Here is a 20,788-nt window from a genome sequence, read left to right as displayed (position 1 = left end):
CATTAGCTAGATATAATTTCCAGTTTTTCTTCCTGGGCCTTTCTCTGTATTAATGCAGGATCTTTACCTTACAATATGAAGTGCCCTGAGGCAATCATTGTTGTGATTTGGTGCTCTATTAATAGTGCACAATTAAATTGAACTGAAGTGAATTTATGATGGACACTAAAAAATGTTTTGTTATGATATGCTACTTCCTTTCAGCCAGACTGAACAGAAGGACTCAATCAGAAGGCATTTAGTCTTTTTAGGCCAAGGGGATCGTGGTAACAAAGTTTATTTTCAAGGCAAGCTGTAGATCTTTAGCTTCAGAGTTTTAAGCATCAAGAGGTTGTTGCGATCAGAGAAGCCCAGACTTCCCTGATCCCAACCACCTCCCCCAGTTCATCCAGTGGGACAGTGAACCATTTCCAAGACATCTGAAAGATATAACGAGGATGTATCCTAGTCAGATGCCTGAACCATCTCAGCTGGATCACCTTATCTTATTGCTAAGGGACAGCTCAGCCACCATTCGGAAAAAGCAAACATCTGCTGCTTGTATAGAGCATTTTACCCATAAGTTTAAACATCACAGCTAAGTGCAAGACACTGTGCTTCATGTTTAAGTAATGAACTGTTAGTTCTGATTATTATTATGATTTGTGATCTTCTGTTTGTTATATTCTTAGTCTTTGGATTAGGGTTTTCTGTGTTGCTTTCCCATGCCTCATCGTGCCTGCATTGCCCCCAGCTATGTCTCCGTCCTGTTTCACATTCCCTAATCACCTCACTAGGTGTTAAGCCCTGTGTTTTTCCCTGCCTGTTGTTGTATCCTCCGCATTAGTTGTGTGTTCCTCGTACGTCATGTTTGGTCAGGTTATGTCATGCAAGGTCATCAACTCCTGGTTCAGGTCATCCTTCCTAGTTTGAATTTTGGTTTTGTTTCTAGCATTCATGCTTTGCGTGTCTTAGTCATTTTTTGTGAGTGAATAAAAACTGCCACCTTTAAGTTTAATACTCCATCTCAGAGTCCTGCATTTGGGTCCAATCCCTACCCACCACACAGCTCACTGTGACAGACACTAAATGTAGCACAAACCAAATTTCAACTTTGAACCTAAAATCTAATTTTGTCCCTGACACTGGCTTCTGAAAAAAAGAACCAGCCAAAAAGTTCCTACTCAATCAAAATGTGGTCCCTAAAACTTAACCGGGTTCTCACTCTTGGAGTTTGAATAAGCAGTTCACAAGAAAGCTATAACGTGCAATCTGGCCATTTTGAACGGGCTCAATCAGAGACACATTCATTGTGTGCATCATAACAGCTGCCCTCTTTTCAAAACTAACTTAATTACTGCCTCTGTTTGACGTCTTTAGCAGAAAGCTAAAAAATGACCTTTGTTACACTCTCTGCAGACGGATACTGCATTAGCACTTTGAATCCATCCATCAATCTATTGTCCAATGCCATCCCCATCCTTACAGAAGTCTGCTGAGAGGTACAATTGCGGCATATGCTTACTAAATTCTCTAATCTGTTTCAGTGGAATTTCAGAAACAAGAATGGGTGCAGTATAATAATCTAGTTAATGGTGTTCATTGTGGAGTGCCCTCCTTTCTTCTGGTTCAGCCTCTGTAGGCCACAGCAATCGAGTAAGCGGGGAACAGAAGTCCCGTTCTAAAAGAGGAATGTTCTTCCTGCATCGCTAAGTATTCACTTTTATGAGCACACCAGAACAAAACAGTACTTGAGCAATAATCATTTGAGGAATTTAATTTTGCCTCAGCTAAATCACTTGGAATGTTTGCATTGCACCTCCAAAACGGGGGTCTGTCCCGGCACCACAGATTTTCATTATGAGAAAGTGGAGGCTGGCAGGAAAAATTAGAGCTGTCAAGTGAAAGATAAACACAGCAACAAACACTCAGTAAGGACTGTAAATTAGTTTCTGAAGTAACAAACAAAAAGGTGTTTCACATTCATCTTTTCACATTTGTCATCAAGTTCTCAGAGTGAGGATTTATCTGGATTACAACCTAAACTGCAATCAGATCTGAAATGTCCAGAGCACACTGTGAACTGCTGGGTAACTGCTGACATTGGATAAAAAATCAACACGTTGCCACAGTTTAGATGGAACTTCTCATTTATACAACCCCTCAAACGGAGTCATACAAATAAAGCAACTGCACTCCAATCGGTGCTTATCAGCTCTACTCCAACTCAACAAAAAACAAAACAAAACATACCATTGAAAATACTGCTGTGTAACTGCAGACTCTTTGATATATTAAACTACTGACTGTAAAACAGATTACAACAAACTTTTCTTAGGTTATGCAAAGATTTTCCTCTGTGCACCAAGCAGGCAGGCAGTTCCCTCCCATCATGCCCCGTCTCCCTCTTTAAGTATCAGCTATCTGCTGCCAAAAGCCTGACTGGATATTAATAGCAACACTCCCAGAATCTAAACCACATTTGTTTAGGTCAAGGCTGAGCTCAGTGTCCATTAAACAGAGAATTTCAAATGACTCTGGCAATGCAACGAGATAAACTAAACACATCTACGATGAGCTAACTGACTGAGATGGAAAAATCGATTGAGGACGTTAATCATTTTGAAACTGGTGGCAGTGAGTGCGAGCTAAGCATTCAGCAACTGGACTAGCCCAGCTGGAGTGAGGGGGATCTGTGAGTCCTGCTGCACAGCAATCAACTGAGCTTTCTGAGCAGTTTATTTTTAGTATTTATAAATATGCATTTGAATTCAAATGGCAGTGTTGGGTTTCATTACATTTGTCTTTTCTTTAGTGTTCACTTTAACAGACTTTTCTGCAAGTGTCAGAACTCAAATAAGTGGAGGCGTCTACTTAAAACAGCGACATCTAGTGCACAACGCTGATTTTGGTGGCAGTTATCAGAGCTGTAAAGAATCGAAGGACCCATTGCTTGTCCACTCGGGTGACTCAGGATCAAACTGTTAGCTAGGGAGGAGGGTATTTTTCAGAGCATCTCTCCAGGTGCAGCACACACTGTGACACCCATAATCTAAAGTGTAGTACAGCACAGATTCCTGCTTTCACTGCAGCCCAGCAGCTCAGTTCGGAGCAAAAGATTATTGCTTTGTCTGTGCCCAGCAGGACTTTCCGTTAAAAGTGGCGAGGAAAGGTCAAGTAGGAGCAAATCTGAGGAGCATGATGTAACAAGTAAGACTGCGAGTGCGGCTGAGCGGCCGGTACCAAACCCTGCTGACATAGTCCAGAACATTCTCTTTTAAAAGTCAAGCTTCATTTTTCTCAGAACAGCAGGAACAAAATCCAACAGGAAGAGGGGGGGAAGGAGTGTGTGTGTGTGTGTGTGTGTGTGTGTGTGTGTATGTTTGTGCATGACAGAGAGCCTGTTCTGCAGGGCTGTGTCTGAACTTCTTATATCTTTGGAACTGGCATTCCCCCAAGCCCTGACACATCTGTCCAGAGTCTAACGACCAAATGAGAGGGAGGAGGGGGAACTGTGTGTGTGTGTGTGTGTGTGTAAGCTCGGGATATTCTATAGGTTAATTCCAATCACACCCGTGACCGCTCATTTCAAATAGTAACAAGAACACACACTGTACTGTAAAGGCCTGCAAAACACTCCGGAGCTGTGAACACACGTCCACACGTGCTGAGCATCTGTAGTGAACATGGTTAGGTAAATAGTAGCTATGATAACCCTGAGGTTAACCTGGCCGCTCTGATTGGCTTATCTCTTCATGATGGCTTCAGAAAACCTGGTTGCCAGCCAATAAAAACATTGGAGGGAACACTCTGCCCCAGTCAATGTCGAGAAAACCCGTTGTGCTGAGACACAGACAAGGAGTGAACCTGTGAGGAGTGTACACTAGATATAACCTTTCATTACATGCAAGGCCTTGTCATTCCCCTTGTAGGTTGTGTTTCCACATATTGTTTTTAAAATAATTTAATTTCTTTTAGCTGGTTTATGAAGGCATACAAACTTAGCTTTACAAAGTGATAATATGTTTGCTACAGCATGCAGCACTACTTTGAGTATGCAAAAAGAAAAACAAAGCAAAATATGAATTTAGGTATAACCACAGTAGCTACATTAGCAAGCTTGCTGTAGCTACTTAAGCAAACAATACACCTCTGTACATTAGACATCTGCTCGGTTTTAAGGTAGGCTAACCTATGCCGCTCCATAATAAAGCCACACATTATTCAGCTTCTTATTCATTTCCAGACATATAGTACATTTAAAAGCTCAGGTCCAGAGTAGCTGCAGATGGTCTTAATCCTGCTCGCCATGCCAGACATGACAGCATGATTTTTTTTTTTTCACACCCTATGCAGAGCTAATGTAGCAGGAAACACTGCATCATAGTGAGGTGTGGCCACAACAAGTACAAGATGTGATGTTGAGTGTGGTTCAAGAATGTCAGTAGCCAGCGCAGCTACTTTTTCATGGTTAAATCAGGTTGAGAATAATCAACAAGAAAGTTCCAAAAGCTGCAGTTCCCCATATGGCCATTTGGGGCTGGCTACAAAAGTCTGACTCCCATTTTAAAATGCTTGTTGCAAAAAAAGAAGACTACATAAAATTTTTAGTTGTAGGTGTAGTCACATTGACTGACAAATGGATGTTAGGCTTCACCTCTTTTTGTGGTATAGGTGCTTTTCAGATATAATTCATTACTGCACTTGAGTAGTTTTTTTTTTCTGGAGGGGGGTGTTTTGCTTTTGCCACAACACTGGAATGACTGCAGGTGCCTGTAAGTTGCGGTTGAAGTACTTTGGGATCTTGCTAGTCCTACTGAAGAGGAGCGAGCATGAGAGGGAGTTACTTTTGTGTTAGCTAATTTCAAATGCAGAGTTTCTATCAGCTCAGCAAACACACATAAACTGTTTGTGTGCAGTTTGTGGCACAGTGTGTTGCTAACTACAGGTCCAGCTGCTGTATTTCACAGGAAGAGAAAAGAAAGGGCAAACTTCACTCAAAGACAGGACAGGAGAAGAAGAGAGAGGTTAGATTTAAAGGTAAGGACTGCTCAGTGGGATTTGATGAACTGCAAATTTAAAGCTTACATCTAAGTCCTCATGTTATTGGGTCTGTACATGTAACATGTTTTTTTTTTTTTTCATATTGTGAAACATGCTGCAAAACAAACTGAGGTAGACTGTGTTATTTAAAGACTGCATGAAAATCCTCTGCAGGATAAACAGTTCAGTTTGCTGTCCTGTGATGGATTTAAAGTAAAGAACAGTGTGTGACCTGTACACAGTGGCTGTGGTTTCACAGTCAGGTTACATCAAGTGTAGCAGAGATTCATATCATTTTTAGCTGATGATGCTTAGATAGATTCACTGAATTCCACCTTCATACCAACTTTATACCGTATAGAAAATAAACAGCATAAACCGTGTACTATCAGTGTAGAGGATGGAAAACACGCCAGGACAAGATGAAACATCTGCTGACATCTGGTAGAATTAACTTGTGTACATCCAAGAACATCCCCACACTGAGCCACTACAACTGATTTCAGGGTTCCCCCACCTGTTGAGTTCCACATTAACCTCTTCCCTACTCATTTTCCTGTTATGTCTGTATGTCTTAATTATACTGTATGTCCATTTCAGTAAATTGGTGTAAATATTTCCTAGCAACATATAAAGAAATGAGGGTTGGCTTAATACTTTTGCACAATACTTTAAATTGTGCTCCAAAAAGATTGGGGGGGGGGAAATACAGGAAGTATAATAAAAGCAGAAGACCAGCTAAGAACACTGCAGAAGCCTGAAAGAGAGGGATCTTTTTCTTGTTTATGAGATTGCTCTTCTCTTATTGCCACCTGGTTATATTAGGTGACCTTTGCATGTCATTTTTAATTAGTCGTAGCAGAAAATCAGGTATAACTAGTGTCATTGTGAGCCAGCATGAACAGCACCAGGGCACATTTCAGATTTATTATACACCTTTGCTGTCCTTGGGATAAATGTTGTGTACAGTTCACATTAAAATGGATTATCGGTCTATTTTTCTTTGCCAGGTTTTATTTAACTTAACGAAAATGGGGCGAGGAACAAATTTTTTCAGTCGTTTTTGGAGTCAAGGAAGAGACAGCAAATCAGCGACGCCTTATTTCCCATCATCCATACGCATCAGCTGGCCTCAAACCCTGAGTAAAAAATCTAATGAAAAGTTATCCCTCTGCTGTTCAGGCTGGAGCTGTTTTTATTGGAGAAAAGCTCTTGTTGCAGGCTCTGGTGCTGGTTTAATGAGCAGTCTGCTTCGGCCTGAGAATCTAGGTGAAAGGTCAGCATGTCCCTTTAAGAAAAGGTCAAATTTAAAACTGTGAGAAGAGTGTGTGCCTGTGTTTGTGGGCCTCATAGCGAACAGACCATACCTCCAATCACTAGCTATATGACACAAGCTGTTACTAGGAGAACTGAAAGTTTATATCGTATTATAGAGTTTTAAAGGGGACAGGCATCCCGATTAAGCCCTTGTTGTAAAATAAAACTGTCTACCGATCTTTTTATTTGACACCACGTATCTCTGTTGCAGAGGGAGGGGTGCCGAATACATTAGTGCACTGGAAAGTGATTTTACTGGCAAGGTTAAATTATGAGCTGTTGTGGCGCTGCATAGCTCGGAGCTCCGGGCACCCCAGTGTACCAGTGCGGCAACAAGCAGTTTTGTCAAAAGAGAGCCCTAAATATAGCCATCGCACAGTGTTATTATCACAGCAGGGGAAGGGCTCTGTTATCTCTCACCCTTCACTCCGATTGTTTTACTACTCGAGCAGATGACAGCTTCACGGAGGCTGGGGCCCATTTGCTCGGTATATGACCTGTTATATAAGACCTCCAATGATGCGGGTGCATTTGCTGTATTTTCCAACAGCAACACTTTATAAATGATTTCATGTCAGGTTTTATGTGCCAAAGAGGAGCACCTATTCCCAATTTGTGCTACAGTCACACTCGTACTCTTCTTTTTACTCATGTTTATCTCTGTGACAAGTATGCCATTGGCTCTAATGGCTCAACAACCGTGACGCCAAAATGTTGGCAAAAATACATCAGTGGAGGAAAACATACAGCACACACACAGTCTTATTAGGGACTGTATAAGCAACACCTGGGCTCTGATAGCCAGACTTAATCTATGCACACAACAACGCGGGGCATTGTGTTGCTTTCCTGTCTTTGTTACAGAGCGGTGACATGAGAATGGCCATTGTGGGCTCACTGAGTCACTCATTCAGAACTAGCTGTACTGAACGGCATGATCGGAAGTGGTGGTCCGGTGGTCCCCCAAACCCCCTGCTGCGCTGCCTGACCTGGATCAGTGGTTGTAGACAGATTCAACAACACGACAGACACTCAAAAAAAATTCATTCAGAAAAGCTATTGTTAGTGCAGTCGATGTGTGTGGCAAGGACTGGCCCGTTTCAGCATTCCCTAACAAGCAACAACAACAAGTAGCTGAGTATGTCAGGCCACTATTCTTCTCATCTCTCTCTCTCACTCACTCTCACACACACACACACACACACACTATTGTCAGTTTCTTATGGGCTCAAAATGTGGTCATAAATATTTTGTACTTGTAAAAAAGATTTGTATGTGTAAAAAAGATTTGTATGTGTAAAAAAGATTTGTGTGTGTGTAAAAAAGATTTGTATGTGTAAAAAAGATTTGTGTGTGTAAAAAAGATTTGTGTGTGGACTTAGCCCAAAAAAACCCCTGCAAGTTACAAGTACGAATTTTGACCCTATTTTTCTTCCTTTCATCTGATTGGTCAATGTCATGTCAATCACAAATGTAACAATCCAATCAGAGAACAGATGGGTTTGGCTGTCGGAGGGGCGCTTTTTTGAACTGCAGGTCCTTGAAGGGTGATACAGTTTGAAGCTGGAGGATCTCTATATAAATATCCGACAGCAGCTAGGTCCCCTAGCTTTCAGCAGCTGTTGAAAGGATAAAGTTGTGCTATATCAGTGGTTAGAAATACCATTATTACTTTAGGATTAGTTTAACACAAAGTCAGGGCTGACCCGGGACCATTGCTGTGAGTCACAGTGCGCAGCATAAAAGTCCTTTCACATCGGACACAGGATGTGCTGCTAATGCTAACTGGTAACTAAAAGCAAAGGATCCAGAATTTGTTGCGCTGGCTGCTGGGCTCTGTGGGTTTTTGCAGCAGCTCTACCTGTACTAGATGCACCTGCTCCTTGTCTTTTCTATCTCTGACTTTATGTCCTCTACAAGAGTTTCTGTTTTTTTTGCTGGTTCTTCAATGTTCAATAAAAACATGTATGCTAATTCATAACGAAGAAAGCTTTGTAATGAAGACTGTCATTTCCAAAACACTGCCCGCCCCCACCCCGCGGTCCGCAGCGCTGTTGAAAAGGCTGTGGAAGTCCCTATATTAAACACGTAGACCTGTGACACAAAAATCACCAAACTCGGACGACCACAGACTGTTTTCCTTCGTGGTGATGAAGGAAAACGCTGGGTTGGCATGTAAAAGGGCATTTATTCCCTTCAAAGACCTGCAGTTCAAAAAAGCACCCCTCCGACAGCCAAACCCATCTGTTCTCTGATTGGATTGTTACATTTGTGATTGACATGACATTGACCAATCAGATGAAAGGAAGAAAAATAGGGTCAAAATTCGTACTTGTAACTTGCAGGGTTTTTTTTGGGCTAAGTCCACACAAAAATCTTTTTTACGCACATACAAATCTTTTTTACACACACACAAATTCTTTTTTACGCACATACAAATCTTTTTTACGCACACACAAATTCTTTTTTACGCACATACAAATCTTTTTTACGCACACACAAATCTTTTTTACGCACACACAAATCTTTTTTACGCACACACAAATCTTTTTTACGCACACACAAATCTTTTTTACGCACACACAAATCTTTTTTACAAGTACAAAATATTTATGACCACATTTTGAGCCCATAGTTTCTCTTCTGCACTGTTTACACCCAAACAAATGATACTGCTCGCTGCTTTGCTAATAAGGTCAGTACTAAGAAGAGCTTAGCATTAGCTACAGAAAGTAGTGTTCACCGTGAACTATATGGCCAATGCCATATTGTTCATGTTTTGTTTGTCTGGACTGGAGACCAGTCTGCAACCATCTCTGCGATTGCTTTGGTCACTGGCAGGTTGCTGCTATCGCCTGTAGTTTGCATGGATGACATCAACTTGTTCCAAAGCTATTGGGTAAGTGGCAGTGAAACCAAAAAATACAGCACAAACCGCAAATAGGGACTGTTTATGTTTAGTGTGAGTTGTGGATTTTGAAACGTGCTGGTTGCAGCACTGAGACGCACTTTTACTTTGAAGGTGACCATTCTCTATTTGCCATTTGTGCACTTCACTATCGCTTAGCTAGTAGCTAGCCAGTGTTTGCTAACACGCTGACATCTTCAGCAATTTCTTACCATCTAGTTGGAGAATAAATATTTTTACTTCGAAAATGGTGTTAGAAGTATAACATCCAAGCAAAATAATAATAAATTTAAACTTTATTATAACTTATTACATTTATTATTTACTATATTTGGATTAGAGGGTGGGATGCTAAGCTATTAACTAAGACTAGCAAGCTTGATTAGCAAGCTACATTCATAAACTGCATGGCTGTAACACACTGTCATATAATTATAGACAGAAACTCTATAATTTCACTCACCCAAACTGGAGTTCTTGGGATCCCTTACATCAAACCACAGTATTTGTCAGAAAATTTCATTAGAAAAGCTTCAAGTGCGGCTAACACTAGCAACAGTGGTCCAGTTTAGTTCCTAGACTTAGCTAAGAGGAGGACAAGTATGCAGCTAGCAACAGCCCTCAGTATCAGCATACCTTGTGTATTTAGTGCCAGGCTGTAAGTATGTTTTCTGCATTTCAGTATGGAAGTATATGACTATAGTATCCCTTTTAGAGCCAGCATCAAGTGGCCACAGTTTTTGGCACATGCTCATTTGCTTAGTTTTTCAGGCCCAGAACAAGCTGGCACTAGGTGCACACAGCTTAAACACACCACTGAGTCTCCATTGAACCATAAATGTACATTGCTCTGGGAGTGGGAGCTAATGTGATGGCTTCCTATTTCAGGAGGTTTAACTGGAGCTGAGGTCATTAAATCATGTCCAGAGGTGGTGGGTTGGTTTTTGTGTACTGGTTTGCCACTCACTTAAAAGACATTGACAAATATAGCCTTTATGAAGCTGGGCTTTATTGCAGGACTCTTGGGCTAGACTGCGTTAAATGAAGCTAAGGGTAGTAAACTGGAAATGGAGTGTAATTTCATTATTCTAGATATACCCTGCACACATTTGGAATTAAATGATTAAACAGATGGAAAATAAACTGCGCTGCTATTAATCATACTGTAAATTAGTACAGCAACAATGCTTGTCAATTATCTGTGTGTTTGTTTTGCCCACAAAAAGGCTTTAATGCATTATAGGGTGATTAAACAAAGCCTACATTAGATCAGAGATTATTTGACAGAGAAGCATGACTCAGATTTTCCAGACATGAAACACCAAGGGCAACTTCAGCAAAAATATTACAGTCTAAGTGCAACCATCTGTGTGTGTGTTTGCGTGTGTGCACGCAAGCGTGATGCAGCACTCATCATCTGTGTGTGCTCCCATAGTAAACAGTGTTTGAGGGTCCTGCCATGGCAGCCACTTCCACATCTTTGTGCTCCTGTAAAGCTCCCAGGATTGTCTGTTCAGACACAGTTCTATATTACATAGGGTGTAAAGAAAAATTTAGTGTCTCGGACGTCACAGAGTGCCAGTGTTTTCACCAGAAACAAGCTGAAAAGGTCAGACAGGATTTCCCTCACCGGTAGCAGTTGGCTACACAAATATCAACCTGAAAACAAACATGTTATTGGAGAGAGGGCCACAGGAAAGCTGGACAAAGAGTCTGTGACGTAGCAGCTGAAAATAAATCCCATTTCCCATCACTCACTAGACGTTAAAGCCTTCCTGATGAATGGCATTTTGTTTGGTTCTCAAGACTCAGAAATGACCACCTTGGCAACGCATAGAAACACACAAAAAGCACAGACAGGCTCTGTGATTAATGATTAATCAGTCTGTCTTGATTGAGCTACTTCCCTGATCACTGTTAGAGAAACAATCCAAATAACCTGCAGCCTAATTTTTAGTTTGTTTGCATGGTTTTTAATCAGTGTTTTGTGTAAATTAATTAGATTCGACACTGGATTTCCTCTCCTCTGAGTACCCCTAAAATAATTCCTGATGACAGGTGAATTATTTGCTCTTCCTGTTGCACAATGAGTTTTTTTTTCCCCCATAAAAGAAGTAAAGACTCTTTATGTTTCCTCACATTGTTTGCAGTTAAAGGGATAGGCCTTAGCTCAAGGAGCAGGATCTGTAAGATTGCAATACAAGCGTGAGGACATTTTATTAGGATTACACGTTATTTCCAAAGTCCAATCAAATCCAGGGTGGGATGTGAAAATGTGTTTCTCCTGTGGCTGCCAGGAGCAAAATAGTTTTACATAAGCTGGAAAAATGACTTTGATTTGCCTCTTACAGCAAATTTTAACTGAAATGATTGTGCTGCCATCTAGTGGTGCACATGGCCAGTGGCAACCCCCGCTAGAGTGGGGGTGAACTCCATGTGTCCATGATCCAACACAGCTGATTTAATGGCTAAATTACCTCCTCAACAGACTGAGAGTGGAGAAGTCACTTGGATGAGTGACAAAACGTTTCTCCCACTGAAAACGCTACGTCCACATGAACAGAATCAACCTTTTTGGGCTCCTCAACATGTCTTCAAGTTCTCCAGAGGCTTGGTAATGAACTAATGATTCAGGTGTGTTGGCCCAGGGTGAAATATATAAAATCTGCAGGACACCGGCCCTTGAGGCCTGGAGTTTCTCACCTCTGCGCTAAAGGAAAGCATAAAACTGGTGAGACTTTTTGGGGACAATGTGACAATACAGATTTTTCGCTTGAAAAAAACACACAAAGGGGGATAAACACTGCGTCCACTTGCTGCTTCTGTCGTTTTTAGATGCATGAAAGTGAAAAATATCAGCAGCTCTTAAATCGAAGAAACATTCCAGCTTTATTCCTGCCTTTTTATCAGTCAGTACCTTAATAGTAGAATATCTTTCCTGCAGTTGTGGTGGTAAAAGTAGTAAACAGTGTATTCCCAAATCCTTTCTGTCAAAACCTTTGACTCTAATGTGAAACACCTGGCTTCATCGAATTTTTAGATTTCTGTTGTGATGAAACAAAAGAATTGACACATTTAGTCAGATAATGCCTCATTTGCACAAACAAACCCAGACTCATCCTTCTGAATGTCAGACCAAGAACTGTAATGCCTCATCCAGAGAACACGTGGCGACATACTTTGCACTACCGCATACGACACTTGCATTGTTCTTGGCAATGTAAGGCTTGGATGCAGCTGCTCGGCCATGGAAACCCGTTCCATGAAGCTCCTGAGAGCAGTTTAGACTGGCCTATACAAGTGTAACTACGTGATACTAATGCTGTCTCGTGATGCTTCATATTTTCTCACGTGATTCTAAATGTTGCAATACAAAAATGATGAAGAACTTGGGTTAATATCACAGTCTGCTTTTCTAATTAACAGGACGATCAACACACCTTTTTCCGATTTTGCACACTTCCGCTTAACATTTATTATCATTTAATTGAAAGGATTCAGGATTATGAGGAGCTGCAGAGTAAAGAGTTTGAGGTAATAAAGTGTGCTGTGTTTGAATGTGTGATTACAGCAAATCCACACTTATAACAGCAGAGTTTGATTTATTTATCAAACTTGTGATAAATCACAACTAAGTTCATCTGCAAGGGTTCATTTTTTTCATCATTACTGAGACTAAATGCCTCACACCTGATGTTTCCAGGTACTTCAGTGGTTTCATCAAAGTCATTTTTCTTGACCTTGTTTAGATAATAGGTCATCACTGCACCAGATACATATTCATCCCATTTGCTAAGTAAGGAGGCAGCAATCACAATTTTTCCCGGGTTAGGACCGTTGGTGGGCATGGAGACTCCGTAGTACCTCTTTGAACAGGATTTCTGAGAAATGCAGATGGTGGAGGAGACCAGAAAATGTGGAGCTTGGTCTTTGATGAGTTCTTGCAGACTTAATTTGCTCTTCATTCTCTGGATTATTTAGCAGGACAATCTGGAAACGGTTACAGATACAGTAAACTGCCAACTAAGATCTGCTAGGAATTAAATTCCACAGTCATTAAAATGAAAGTAAGTGCTTTTTAAAAATAAAAAAATTCATACATACCATTTACTAATTTTCTTTTTTAACAGTTGCTTATTTTCAGTGAATTAAGAATAGATGGATTTATGCCTAATTAGAACTGTGTCAACGAGTGTAGCTTTAATGTTATTTAGAAATATAAGGATATTATAAGTTTATTAGGTTCATAATAGTATTTTTAATTAGTTAGCTTTTGTGTTAAATTAAGGGTGATGTAATTCATTTAAAAATGAAATGTTGTGATTGTGTCAATGAAATAAAAAAAGAAAAGAAACCTGTGTATCTGCACAGGTTGAACATTTTTATACTAAATTTAATTGCATAACAACACCACATGCAATAATAAAAATGATAGAAAATGTGGGAAAAGAACAGCAGTAATGCTAGCAGTTAAATAAATCTATCGCTATTGCAATGACTCTCATGCTGCCACATCGCTGGTGTTAAATCATGGTGTGCGTACAAGTTTAAACTTTAAGCTCTGATGCTTTGTACTGGCTAGAGACACACAAGGTTTATGTTTCTTGAGGACATAAATGAGGTCATTACTTTTTATTATTATACACAGGGAGAGACAAAGGTCACAAAAACAATTTTAATTGTTATCTCAGACTTGAAATCAAAAACGTAATCGGTCAAAGCATCTGCTGAATGCAATCCTTGTTTAAGAAGATGTGTCAACATTGTGGATATTTGCACATCCATGAACTCCACAGTAATAAAGAGTATCACCTCCCTGGAGTTGTGTTGATATCCTCAAGGATCTAAGTCCAATATTGACATTCAGTCTTTTAGCTTTGTGTTTGCAATCTACAGATCCTTTAAAAAGTGCCCGACTCTTCACTGTTTGTCGCTGTTTGGTGCTGAAACATAATGTACACTAGGTTTTTCAGCTTTTGAATTCATCAGTATGAAAGTACTCTGCACTATATTTGACATAAAACCGGAGGTGAAACTGGAGACTCTGCCCGGGAAGCTGAGTCAGATAAAAGTCGAAAGGCCTGGGATATTTTTTCTTTAAGCCTGACAAAATATCCCTGATGATTTCTTCTTGGGGAAAAAAGGGAGGTTTGTTGATTTTTCCCAGAAAGAAAATGCTGTGAAGAATCTGCTAAGTGAAAGCACATGAATTCATTGTTAAATTACAGATTGCACAATGGTCCTGTTCCAAAGCTTGCAGTTTAACCCGCCTTGTCCATTAAGCGTTCCTTCCACCTCTTACTTCCTTGAGGCATGTTACACCACTCCTGCATCTGTTTCATTATCTTGAAGGTAGAAATGCCTTCAAGATTCTTTTTTTTATCTTGTTGATTTCTCAGAAATTCTGCTCTCCTAAAATGATTGAGCAGTTATGGATTTAAAAACACGTCACAGCTCTGATAAATTCATCAGTAGAATTTGCAGACACACAATGTTTAAAAACAATAAATTGCACAAAAATGCTGGATGTGGAAAAAAACACAACAACTCACATATGCAGTTTATTTATTTTATTTGTTAGAAGGTTCAATAAGCACTCCAGTTGAGTTTTCTGTCAATTATTTCATGGTTGAGACTTTACAGGATTAAACTGAAACAAGTTAGATTTTACAATGCAGAAATATAATTAGTGCTATAACTGCTACAACTATTATAACTACACGTGTAGTGCTTTTGCTTATGAAAGAGGTTATAGATGGGATCATAAAAGGAAAAAATGGTTTTGTTGTTTTTACTTCATGTGCATCCTGGGTATAGACCAGTATAAAGATGTGTTTCTTCCCAATAATTGCTCTCTCGCATGCTTCATATTGCATTAAAACGTAGAAGCCTGATTTTATTATTGCATATAATTTCTAACAAGCACATTATACGGAGCTGGAGAGTAAACAGTTTGAGCAAATCCACACTCATTCTGTCAGAGCATCATTTATTCATCAGAATCAGACCAAGCAGATGTATCAGGTCACCTTATGCACCTTATGATTCTGGGTTGTAAAATTCACCTGTCCATGTCTTAAACTGAATTGTTCGTAACACACTCATAAGATCTTTACGAACCTCTTCCTTAGCTCTCTGCCTTTTTTCCGCTGAGTGTTCGTGCACATGTGTTTTATTTTTAACTTCTTCCTCATTTGTAAGCAAGTTGCTCAGGCTCTCGGGTTCAGCACAGTTACCATAATCCCACTCTTTTGTTTCTTTTGTGTTCAAGCCAAACAAATTGTGACATGATCTGCAAGGGTTCATTTTTTCATCATTACTGAGATTAAATGCCTCACACCTGATGTTTCCAGGTACTTCAATGGTTCCATCAAAGTAATCTTTCTTGACCTTTTTGGGATAATAGGTCATCACTGCACCAGATACATATTCATCCCATTTGCTAAGTAAGGAGGCAGCAATCACAATTTTCCCCGGGTTAGGACCGTTGGTGGACATGGAGACTCCGTAGTACCTCTTTGAATTTTGGTCGGTTTTGGATTTCTGGGAAATGCAGATGGTGGAGGAGACCAGAAAAAGTGGAGCAAGGTTTTTGATGAGTTCTTGCAGACTCTTTTTTTATTTGCTCTTCGTTCTCTGAATTCTTCAGCAGGACAGTCTGGAAATAGTTACAAATACAGCCTAAATGTTACACCAGCATCCTAGAAATGATCAACTTCCATTTGTTTATATTGTAACTGTAATATTTTTATAAATATCTGACTCTAATTCATGAGATTTTGTGATTTCTTTTTATATATAGTTGATCAAGATGTTTAGTCTATTGAGTTATTTAGCTATGCAGGACAATTGGATGCTTTTTATTTAGATAAGAGAGGGAGTGGAATAGTTCAAAATATATCTAATTTCAAATCAACAAGCAAAAATCCATCTTTGTTATTACTGATTCAAAACCTAATTTGCAAACAACCTTTTTTCCTGGGCTGTTAAGACAAATACTGAATTTAATCATTGAGTTGACTTAACAGATCCAGCAGCTACACAGCAACAGCATCATATATGCACTGAAGACAGCCTATCAATACTGAGTCTTTTAGATATGATTTAGCCTTAAAACTAACAAATTCTGAAGCAAGTCTCTAGTTCTCCAGCAGTCTCTGAGCACTGTTGGGTGAAGTATGAGGCACACTTTTCAGCCATTTTTTAGACTTACCAGACGAAAAACACTTTGCATCATACTTTCTTTAAAACGGAAGTTTGACAGATTGACTGAAAATGTGAGAACAGTTATCTTACCATGTCGAGCACACAGGAGAACGGACTCCGTCTGGGAAGCTGAGTCAGATAGAATTGAAAAGGTCTGGGAAATTTTTTCTTTAAGGCTTTCAAAATATCACCATCAGAGATTATTTCTTCTGGAGAAAAGGGGATTTTGTTGATTTTGCCCAAAAAGAAGATGCTGTGAAGAATCTGAGTGAAAACAGATTTACTTATTGTTACAGGTGACATAACAGGACAGTGTTAAAGGTGCCAAAATTAACCCACCTCATCCACTAAGTGTTTACTTCCTGGAGCCATGTTAGACCAGTCATCCATCTTCATGATAATCTTGTAGGCATTTTCTCTGAAACCTTGTTGAGTTTTCAGAAATTCTTCTTTTCTAAAATGATAATGAGTGAGCTGTTAGGGATTTAAAAACACAAGAGGTCTGATAACTTTGGCTTCAGCAGAATCTGCAGACATACCTGTTTTGCTCTTGGTCAGCCTATTTTGAACATGAGAGAAAACATATTTAATTTAATATTGACAGAATAAAATAACTATCATTGGTGGCAGAGACGACGACAGTGAAGAAGTGAAAAGCTGCTACTCACCATTGCTGCAGTCTAAGAATGAAACAGAAAGCACAGAGCGAACAGCCTCCGCCTTAAAATGGTTCCTCATGTGATTTAAAGAAGACCAGCCCTGCACTGGACTCTTACTCTACTGTAGAAAACTGCTCCACGGGAGAGCATGCGAGCAACTCTCCTAGTAATAGCTAGTGGAGGTTAATATGCAACCGCTGATCACTTTGTTTATCATTTCCTCTCCTGGACTTAATCTAAAACCTGGAAGGACTTTGTTCCCATGTTATTCATATACTGCTATGCAGATGGGCTTTTCTTGTCCAATCCAAATAAAGATATAATTTAAAAAAAGAAAACAGCTCCATTTACCCTGCACACCCATGATCTTTAATGTTGTTTGTATTGTTCTAATGCATTATATTTAAAGTACTGTTAAAACTACTCTATGGTACTGTAACTGTCAGGTACATTTATGGATGAAACAGTGAGATGAATACAAGTACTTTTATAATATGTACTATTATGCTCACTCTTGTTTAGTTTATAAAAACGCAGTTTCAGATGCACTCACTGAATTTGCAACAGGAAGGAACAAACGCATTGCAGCATTGTGCAATACTGTTAAACAGCATACAACACTGCAGGTGTTCTGTAGATAATGTCAGAAAATAATCCACACAAAACACAAACAAGTGTTAACTTTGATCACTTTAATTATTCAGTATTCATATTTATTAATGGTAGTGTAAGTAAGGAGGGTGAAATGAGCAGTGGGGCAAGAAGTGAAGGTCACACAGAGAGCAGCTGACATCAAGAAGTGAAACATTTACTTAAGAATAAACTGGCCCTGTTATCAGACATGCTGTGATTGGGTGGAGTTTTCCTGTTGTCATTATCACGTGTAACTGATACTTCATTAGTTTTTTTTTTCTTCCTGTTGATGTTGTGAAACTAGCAGTAATAAACTACAGCATCAAAAAATACTTTCTTCCTCCTTTAGCAGATACTATAATCTAATAAATACAATCTGGGTGGAGAAATAAAACAGATCAGAATTCCATGGAGAATATAATCCGTATAATTTTACACATTCAGCTCTGCTTTAGCGTTAGTGTGTGGTCAGAGGGGCTCATGCAGTAATACTTCATGCCACTGATGATGATGTTTGCTTTCAAGCTGTTGAAGCTAAAAACCTGAAGCTCTTTTGGCCAAATACCAGAATCTGTAAGAAAAAAAAAGTATTATTAAGAGAACAACAACCTCAATGATTATCCACATCAACCACTCTGAGAACACAACATGTCATGTTTCTCCATCCCAGCAAACACCAGCTGTGTTTTACTGAAGTGATGAATAACAAGGAAAGAGCTTCAACCACTGCAGTCAAACATAAAGGCTTCAATCCTGGATCTAATTCTAAGCTGGGATGGATACCCACCTATGATTTTAGGCTTTTTAAGAACGCCGACTTGGTTTCCTTCACCAGCTTTTGATGCTCTCCCTCCAGTTTCCTCCCCACGCCTCCCATCTTCACTGCTTCCCAGTCCTTTTCAGTCTAAACAGAAGATAACACAATACAGAGAACCTGTCAGGTGATCGATCTCTACCAGCAGGTCTTATTCTTAACACTCGAACTTCTCACCATATCTTTGAAGGCCTCTCCATTGTAGTAGCTCTTGGATGCTGGATACTCTATGTCTTTGTCACGTAGTTGCTGGAAACTGGAAGCCACCAGATGCAGCTCCTCTCCATCGTAGGCGTACAGCTTTTTGTCCTCACAGGTCATCAGCACGAGCTCGTCACATGGACATGAGGTGCCCTCCACCACACCGATGACCTGCATGTTTACGATCTTGGGAAGGTAGAATTTTCCCCAGCCGTTCACTTCATCATGTTTCCCTCTGTACATGGTGTCCTCCAGCCCTGCTATCCTCAGCATGGCACCAGCTGGATTCTTCAAGCTTAAATGCTTGTTTTTGTATTTGGAAACAAAATCTGACACCCATTCCAGGTACTTTATACCTGGAAATAAGCAGAGAAGATGATCTCACTGATCTCATATGCTCGGACTACTGTCCACGTGCACAAAGGGAAGGCTTTCTTTAGTAAAAAGACAACAAAGGCTGACGTGAATCATTTTGCTGAACTCACTAAAGACCACAGTTTGAGACCCTCCCGGAAAAGATTTTTACACTTAGGCTAAAAGATTACTGCGATAAAGGAAAAAAGATACAGATTGTTTTTTTGTAACTATTATGCCATCAGACCAACGTCTATGGTATGTAGAGGAAAAGCATGCCGTTACCTTCTGCCCTCTCACACTGCTGCAGATCTGGCATAACAAGAGAATGATGTGCACTGAAAGAAATAAAAAGGTTACAGTAAAATGAATCAGCGTGACAGTGATCATTGGAAACTGCAAAATATCACAACACTATCTATGAAATCCCAAAATGCAGTGTGGTGTCTGTAAGCACCAAACATGACATCTCTGCACATTTGTCTTCTGATATGTAGATACCTTGCACACACAGCCATTTCAGCCCTCAGTCACCTAGAAAAACAGGTGATTGTCAAAACAGTCATGGAAAATCCAACTTCACCTTAATTCTACTTAAACATGGGACTTAAAAGAAAGCTGCTCCATAAAAAGTATTGTAAAAAAATAAAATAAAAAATCATTTTCAAATATAATTTACATTGTCTGTAGTAAATAACATTAAATAAAATGTCTTTTTTCTGTTATTTGCTTCTCACTCGGAATATTTATTCTTAGCCTCAACACTGTATGATTACGTTTAAAAACGAAACTAAGGTGAACGTGACAAACAAAGCGCTTTCTTGTTCTGTGATAATGTAAAGTTATTTATGTAAACACAAGCCGAAACACAAGCGAGTAACAAACGGACTGAAAACATTTCTTCATTAAAAACTCGCACAAACAAGCAGCAGCAGCAGCCTCACTTAACTGCGACAGCGCTTTAAAAATGAAGCTAGTCGTTACGTACCAGAGCTTTCTACACAGCCCTTTATCAAGCCGAGAGAAAGTCACGCGAAAAAAACAACTCATTACTAATAACGAGTATCTGAGAGGTTCAGCTGAGAGTAGTTACCAGGTTTACGGACGCGCACTGACGTTTTCTGTCCTCTCGGGAGCAGCTGTGGTATCAGTAACAACAGACTCGGTACCACTGACTGTGCTGCCTTTACGTGCTCATCAACCGTTGTGATTCACAGTACTGTGCAAAAGTCTCGAACCAGCCCCTATTTGTATTTTGCACAAGCGAGTTTAGACCCTTTTGCGGGTTGCGCAAGCAAAAGTGCCCCTAAAAATAACTACAACAATAAATCTATAACGATACTATAACTATAACAATATTATAACTATGCTAAAAAAGCATCAATAAGACTTTCGTTGCTGCGGCAGAAAGATACAACGGCGGAGCAGTGGGTTAGGCGTGTGGTGTCAGGGAAGGCAGGTTTTCACAGCCGGCAAGCATCATCTAATCATGCCTTCCCTATTTCAGTAGCGGCCAGGCCGGAGAGGAGGAGAGAGCTGCTGGAGCAGTGAACACTGCAAATTGCTGAAGCACACAGTGTCCACAGTGATACTGTAAATAAAATAAAAAGCAATAACGCAAGCTTGTGCGTCGTGTTGGGTCCTTTGGGGTCACATCCAGATTCCCCAAACATT

General features: G+C 39.9%; 1 protein-coding gene and 1 pseudogene across 3 annotated transcripts; both read right to left on the bottom strand.

The window, feature by feature from the left end:
- Window positions 1-14,777: 14,777 nt before the first annotated feature.
- On the bottom strand, window positions 14,778-17,691 carry LOC146362445 (uncharacterized; annotated as a pseudogene). The gene is made up of 4 exons (XR_014799282.1): window positions 16,993-17,691; window positions 16,793-16,907; window positions 16,544-16,717; window positions 14,778-15,905 (listed from the first exon to the last, which is right to left on the bottom strand). The product of XR_014799282.1 is annotated as an uncharacterized LOC146362445 (transcript).
- A 98-nt stretch (window positions 17,692-17,789) lies between these two features.
- Window positions 17,790-20,312, bottom strand: LOC146362444 (uncharacterized). 2 transcript variants are annotated; one of them, XM_084920047.1, is made up of 6 exons: window positions 20,208-20,312; window positions 19,616-19,648; window positions 19,400-19,452; window positions 18,737-19,116; window positions 18,533-18,649; window positions 17,790-18,316 (listed from the first exon to the last, which is right to left on the bottom strand). In XM_084920047.1, the coding sequence occupies exons 2-5, from the start codon at window positions 19,630-19,632 to the stop codon at window positions 18,533-18,535; spliced, it is 567 nt and encodes a 188-aa protein (XP_084776173.1). In that variant the 5' UTR covers window positions 19,633-19,648; window positions 20,208-20,312; the 3' UTR covers window positions 17,790-18,316. The 2 variants fall into 2 exon arrangements, with proteins under 2 accessions (XP_084776173.1, XP_084776174.1); XM_084920048.1 differs by having other exon boundaries at window positions 20,103-20,216.
- Window positions 20,313-20,788: the final 476 nt, after the last annotated feature.

Source organism: Perissodus microlepis, chromosome 22 (assembly GCF_051167445.1).
Source record: "Perissodus microlepis isolate ML-2025 ecotype Zambia chromosome 22, ASM5116744v1, whole genome shotgun sequence".
Classification (NCBI taxonomy): Eukaryota; Metazoa; Chordata; class Actinopteri; order Cichliformes; family Cichlidae; genus Perissodus; species Perissodus microlepis.
The sequence above is the reverse complement of the archived record's forward strand: the minus strand, read 5'-3'. Positions and strand labels throughout refer to the sequence as shown.

Excerpts from the sequence above, each read along its gene's own strand:
- LOC146362444 (XM_084920047.1), bottom strand. Across the intron at positions 19,117-19,399 it reads GCAGTGTGAGAGGGCAGAAG|GTATAAAGTACCTGGAATGG; the intron begins GTAACGGCATGC and ends GCTTATTTCCAG. Across the intron at positions 18,650-18,736 it reads GAGAGGCCTTCAAAGATATG|ACTGAAAAGGACTGGGAAGC; the intron begins GTGAGAAGTTCG and ends TCTTCTGTTTAG.